Genomic DNA, 6,153 nt, shown 5'->3' on the forward strand with positions numbered 1-6,153 from the left:
GTCTTTGCCTGGTAGTTCGTCTACTTTTTCCTCGACTCTTGCGGCTATATTTGTTATTTGTTTGTCATTTAGATACGAGCTGCCAAACTTTGATTCTATGTTCTTATTTTCAGTTTTATATCCCATTTGTAATATTATGCGTTTATGATCACTACCCAAGCTGTTAATGCCTTCTTCGTCTATTCTCATCTCTCTAAGTTTGTCATATATTCCTTCTGTCATGAGACAGTAATCAATGCTCGATTGCCTGTTTCCGACTTCCCACGTGATCTGCCCCTCACACTTAGGCCCCACGTTAACTATCTCAAGACTATGTTGCTCGCAGAGATCTAGCAATAACTTGCCATTGGTGTCTGAATATCCGTCAAGGTCATGAATGCAGTGTTGTATGCGTTACCGAAAAAAAGTAACTAAATAAGTTACTCGTTACGCTAAAGAAAAAGGAACGCGTTACCGCCCTGCGTTACCAATAAAAAAAGTTAACGCGTTACCGTTACCGTTACGGAAAAAAAGTAACGGACGTTACTTTCGCCGTTACTCCGTAGCCAGAAATCTTGATCAGTGCGCCTTCTCCTCAAGAACCTACAATAGCTACTTTATAAAACTCATATTTATATATCACGTTAAAGTTGTCGCTCAAACAAAAATGTAACCCCAAATGCTGATAAAACGAGAATAATTTGCTCAAAGGTGCTGTATCTTCGTAGTACTATAGTGGCCCAAAGTTGCCGGTATACCGGCAACAGCTACCCCGTGTGCCAGAGAGAAGCCATCACATGTAACCATATATGGTTACATGTGATGGCTTCTCTCTGGCACACGGGGTAGCTGTTTTTCGGAACGGGTCATTAAACATAAAGTAATCGATTTCGTCATCAACGCTCTCTGAAATGAAAATATCGCTAAACAAACTTGCAGTAATTATGACAGCGTACTTCTGCTACCAAAATCAATGCGCAAACTTTGTAGCAATAAAGTAATGCTTAAATCGCATAAATCCAGAGAAACGTATTTGCGCACATAAACAAGCTTCTTTTTTTCAACTTGACCTTTATAATTGCCGCAAATATTTGCGCCTGCGTATGTGAACGCGTTCAAGGTCAGCCTCGCTTGCTCAGGAGTTCAATAACCAGAAACGAAGGCGCAGTTGCAAATATCAAGGAGCAAAACTAATTTTGAGTACGAAGTTTATAGACAGTGCTAAAGTAGTAGAGGAACAGTTTTCTAATGTAACTACAAACCGCTGATTAAAACCAACAGCTGCCTTTCAAAGCTTTTATCGGACAGCTTGACTAGCTTATAAGCGAAAACGTCCGCACCTACGCTAAATACGAGCTCGACGGACGCAGTACATGGTACTCCTGTACTCACTTTCAGGAAGAGCGGGTGGGAAAGTTTTCCTTGAGCCCGCTTATGGCGATGTCATGCGGCGCCAAAGACAGACAGTCGCTCATCCTTATGTTCAGAAAAGATTCACGAAGGAATCATCCTCCGTTGTGCTGGAGCTCACACCAAGACTTGCATGTCCGCAAGCTGAGCATATCTCGACAGCTCGTTTTTGACGATTACAAGGACCGCATACACTGCGCTTCATCGCCTATCAACGACAACTTTTACCTCGATAGCAAGGTAGCCGAAATTATAGCAAATCCATTTATGAAATTTCGGCAATTTGCTCTCCATTGCGATTTCTCCCGCGCAAAAAAGGACCCGCCCATGCGACGCCGCTTTGTCAATGCATGCTTGGCGGGCCGACAGCAGTCCGCCGCAGCGGCAAAATAACGTCGGGACGAGCTCTGAGAAAGGCACTCCTACAAGACGAATGAATTTTGTGTAAGACTGCGAGTATAAGTGGAATTAAAAGTAACGAGTAACGTGACACCTCACGTTACCGAAAAATGGTAACGAAAGTACGTTACCCGTTACAGTTCCGAAATAGTAACGAGTACGTTACTTAGTTACTGAAAAAAGTAACGCGTTACCGGTAACGCCGTTACTTGTAACGCGTTACCGCCAACACTGCATGAATGTGAGCGTTCATGTCCCCTAGAAGGATTATCTCGGCATGTTTTTAGCGCCACCTAGCATTAATTTTAACTAAGTCGCTGCAAGTCAATCCAATCCGCCAGCCAAAACAAGCGAAGGCGGAGTACGCGGCACAGTGCGACGCGGCACTTCGCTCTTTTGGAAGTGTCAGTATTATCCTTTGGCGGCATTCTGAAAAAGTGTACTTGCAGTACGTGTAGTTTCTGCTGCATTTCGCGCCAACTGCTGCTCTTGAAAACATCGTGACGGTGACGCCTTATTTTGTCACTTCTTACATACCTGCGGTCTTCACACGCAAGCTTCAGTGAACGATGGGCGACCGTGCGATTGTGATGAAGTACTTTCGTATTGCAGGCGTTGTTAGCGCCTACTGGTTAATTTCAATATCCCTTGTTTTCATAAACAACACTCTGCTGTCAGACAAGAAGAGGAAGCTTGATGCTCCGCTGTTCATCACGTTCTTTCAGTGCTTCGTGTCTTATGCCCTGTGCGTGGTACTAAGTTTTCTCAGCGAGAAACTTCCGAGTTTGTTTCATTTCCCCAAAGTTAATCACGACTTCAACATATTAAAAACGCTGATGCCGCTTTCTGCCTTTTTTGTTGCCATGGTGACATTCAACAATCTCTGCCTGAAGCACGTCGGCGTCGCCTTTTACACCGTCAGCCGATCACTCACGACCGTCTTCAACGTGATCTTCACGTATCTCGTGCTGCGCCAGACCACATCAGTGCCCGCCGTTGCATGCTGCGGCATCATAGTTGCAGGCTTTCTTCTGGGAGTGAACCAGGAAGGTCACATGGGATCTTTGTCTGTATTTGGTGTGACCTGTGGTGTGCTTGCCAGTGCAACCTTGTCGATGTACAGCATCTACACGAAGAAGATGTTGCCGGTGGTTGGTGACAGTGTGTCGTTGCTCACCTTCTATAACAATGTTAACGCCCTGGTACTCTTCTTTCCCCTAGTCATACTCTTTGGCGAGTTACCTGTCATCTACAATTTTCCATTTTTGTCTGACCCTGTGTTCTGGAGTCTTATGTTTGTCAGTGGAGTCTTCGGTTTTCTGATTGGCTATGTAACGATGCTGCAAATTCAGGTTACATCACCACTGACCCACAATGTTAGCGGTACAGCAAAAGCTTGCACACAGACTGTGCTTGCAGTAGTCTGGTTTTCCGAAGTGAAGTCTGTTCTTTGGTGGATCAGCAATGGGTTGGTACTTCTAGGCTCAGCGGCATACACACGTGTGCGCCAGCTTGAAATGCTGAAACACCACATGAACACAGCTAAGTGCGAAGGCAAAGGTGACAGCAAAGACTCAGTCATGAATGTTTGAAGCCTCTTGCTGTACTTTTGATAGCCTCCATTAGTGAACATTGTAGTTCATTCAAAATCGCACAGTTCTGTCCCTGATGGAGTGGTGGTCTATCATGTAAATTAGTGTGGCAAATCCTGGACAGTGGAAATGAAAAAGAGCTTATAGTGTAGTACAATAGTGTGACTGAAAGTTCTATTCATACAAGGCAATGTGTTGATTATAGTGTAGTACAACAGTGTGAATGAAAGTTCTATTCATACAAGGCAATGTGTTGGTTATTGTGCAACTTGTTTGAATATGTTTTTCTTCAGGGAACTTTTTTATATTCATTCAAAAAATTTGCTACTGCATTAAGTAATGTGTGTAAACATGTATTTACTGTATTTTGTACACTTCAGCATACACATTTGGTGCATGTGGGATCTCTTTTATGTGATGCGTTAAGACAGTGTGTTTGTGTTGTCTGGCATAGTCTGGAGCAAGTCCTACGGAAATATTTCCATGTGATAAATTAGGAGTGATGAAGCATACGTGTGTACATTATCCTTGTAGGACCAGATTGCCTTTTTCATTTGCATAAATATTGTTAAAGTAATTTAAATAATTTTTTAAGAAATTCTCACTCAGTAACTTAATTGAGGGGGAACAGGGTTGAAGTGATGTTGACAGGTTACACTTGCAAATACGCATTCATCTCACCAGCAGATAGTTTTATTATGCGTAGTTAACAAAGTTAGTTAGCGTAACTTCTCTGGTGCAACCCTATGATTTCTAAAGCCTTTCATAATTTTTGCTGAACAACTGTGGTGGGATAGAGCCATTTATATGCTGCTTTTTACTGAGTTCTGCAGCTCTAGCCATAATAATTTACATGCAACTGTTATTTCAGATATTGTCATTATAGCAACTTAGCCATCTTTGTTTTTTGCTGCTCATACACAAGTATTTTTGCTTATTATCCACTAAAACAGACACCTTTACTTTCTTTTCTTAATCCAGATATGTACACAAAGTGAACACACAATATGGTTGGTAAATAGAGGAAAGGAAAATAAGTTTGGGTTTAGGCTGAATTGAAACAAAAAAAACTGGCTGTTTGCTGATATGTTGTGCCTGCTCATGCACATCGCCTGTTTGAACATAAACACATTTATAAGGTATGAAAGGGGGACCTATTGGCGTTACAAGGCTAAACAGAGTATCAGCATGCCCTTTTTCAGAATGTGTAACTATTTGTTTCTTCTCGTGTGATGGGAACACAACATTTGTGTTTGCTTCAGTGCAAATGCTTAGATAAGGTGGCTGCTACATACAGGGTGTTTTTTTTCTTTTTAGGCAGTACAGATTTACAAAAAAATCTATGAGAGTCGGGCTGCTGTCATTTTCACACGTGAACTCTATGTCGAGGCAGAAATACTGTGCCGCAGCTAAAGTGACATTGAAGTGACGTAATTAATGAAAATTCCTGAATAATTCTTTAAATTATTGACTTGAGGGCAGTTGTTTATATTGGGAGAGTTGTAGTCCGTGACAATTTATGACATATCTATTTTTTAAAACTCGCAATAGTTGCACACAGTCAGAAATGATCATCGAATTGTCATGCCGATATCGAAACTGACCGTGCCCGGCGTGCAGGAATCTTTTACGTCAGACTGGAACTTCTCGTGACTAGGAAATGACGAAATTTGAATCAAGGTGCATCGAGGCAGAATCTGGTCAGGATAAATGGCAACTAGATTGAAATACAGAAGTAAACTGCTTATTCTTTGCATAGGATATGTGATGCTTCTGTATTTTAGACTACTCACCGTTTTTCCCAACAAGATCCTGCTTCGATGCACCTTGATTCAAATTTCGTCACTTCCTTGTCATGGGAAGTTCCAGTCTTACATAACAGAGTGGCTGCATTTCTTGCATGCCAGGCACAATCAGTTTTCATATAGGCATGAAAATTTGGTGATGAATATCTCAAATTGTGTGCAACTATCGTGTGTTCTAAAAAAATGGATTTGTCATAAATTGTCATAGACTACAACTTGCCTATATAAACAGCTGCTCTCAAGTCACTAATTAAACAGTTAATTACCGAAATTTTGTTAATTACCACTTTAATGTCACTTTAGCTGCGGCATAGTATTTCTGCATCGACATGGAGTTTGTGTGCGAAAACGAAAGGAGTATAACTGTCTTAGGATTTTTATTAAAAAAATCTGTGTCATTTCAAAAAAACATCTGTATAATTCACACTCTTGCAAAGTAGCCTAATCTAGTCAACTATATCGAGCAATGTTTACATACATGGAAGGGAAACAATTAAAGATCTATTTCTTGCCTTTTGCTTTTCCATGTGGTGTCATTCTACTCCTGCAAACTTAACTTTGTTTTGCTACTGGTTATCCTGCCACATAATATTCACTGTTGAAACGTTCAGTGACACCTCATGGTTCCATAGAGAGCTGCCTCTCAGAGCTTTCCTTTTTTGAAATGATTTGTTTACTATAATCTCACAAGACAGACATTCTATAGACATCTTGTCATGAATGTGATGGGTACTTGTGTTGTAACGCACGCAAATGTCTTCATTCAGAACCAGTGTACTTGCGCCTAACTTTAAACATTTGTCTCCATAATGTTGCATGGAAAAACACAGACATAATATTGTGTACAAAAAGTGCAGTCTTCAGCGATTCATTCATTCCTGAACTCAAATATTCACTGTTACTGTACCATTCTCCCATAGCGAGTACCAGTTTTGTTACTTCCACTAACCAGTTTTTTGCTCTCACAG

General features: G+C 41.1%; 1 protein-coding gene across 1 annotated transcript; it reads left to right on the top strand.

Annotated features, from left to right (window-relative positions):
- Nucleotides 1-2,130: 2,130 nt before the first annotated feature.
- Nucleotides 2,131-5,703, top strand: LOC119378897 (GDP-fucose transporter 1-like). The gene has a single exon (XM_037647958.2). The coding sequence runs from the start codon at nt 2,358-2,360 to the stop codon at nt 3,378-3,380; it is 1,023 nt and encodes a 340-aa protein (XP_037503886.1). The 5' UTR covers nt 2,131-2,357; the 3' UTR covers nt 3,381-5,703.
- The last annotated feature ends 450 nt before the right edge of the window (nt 5,704-6,153 follow it).

This window comes from Rhipicephalus sanguineus, chromosome 1 (assembly GCF_013339695.2).
Source record: "Rhipicephalus sanguineus isolate Rsan-2018 chromosome 1, BIME_Rsan_1.4, whole genome shotgun sequence".
Lineage (NCBI taxonomy): Eukaryota > Metazoa > Arthropoda > Arachnida > Ixodida > Ixodidae > Rhipicephalus > Rhipicephalus sanguineus.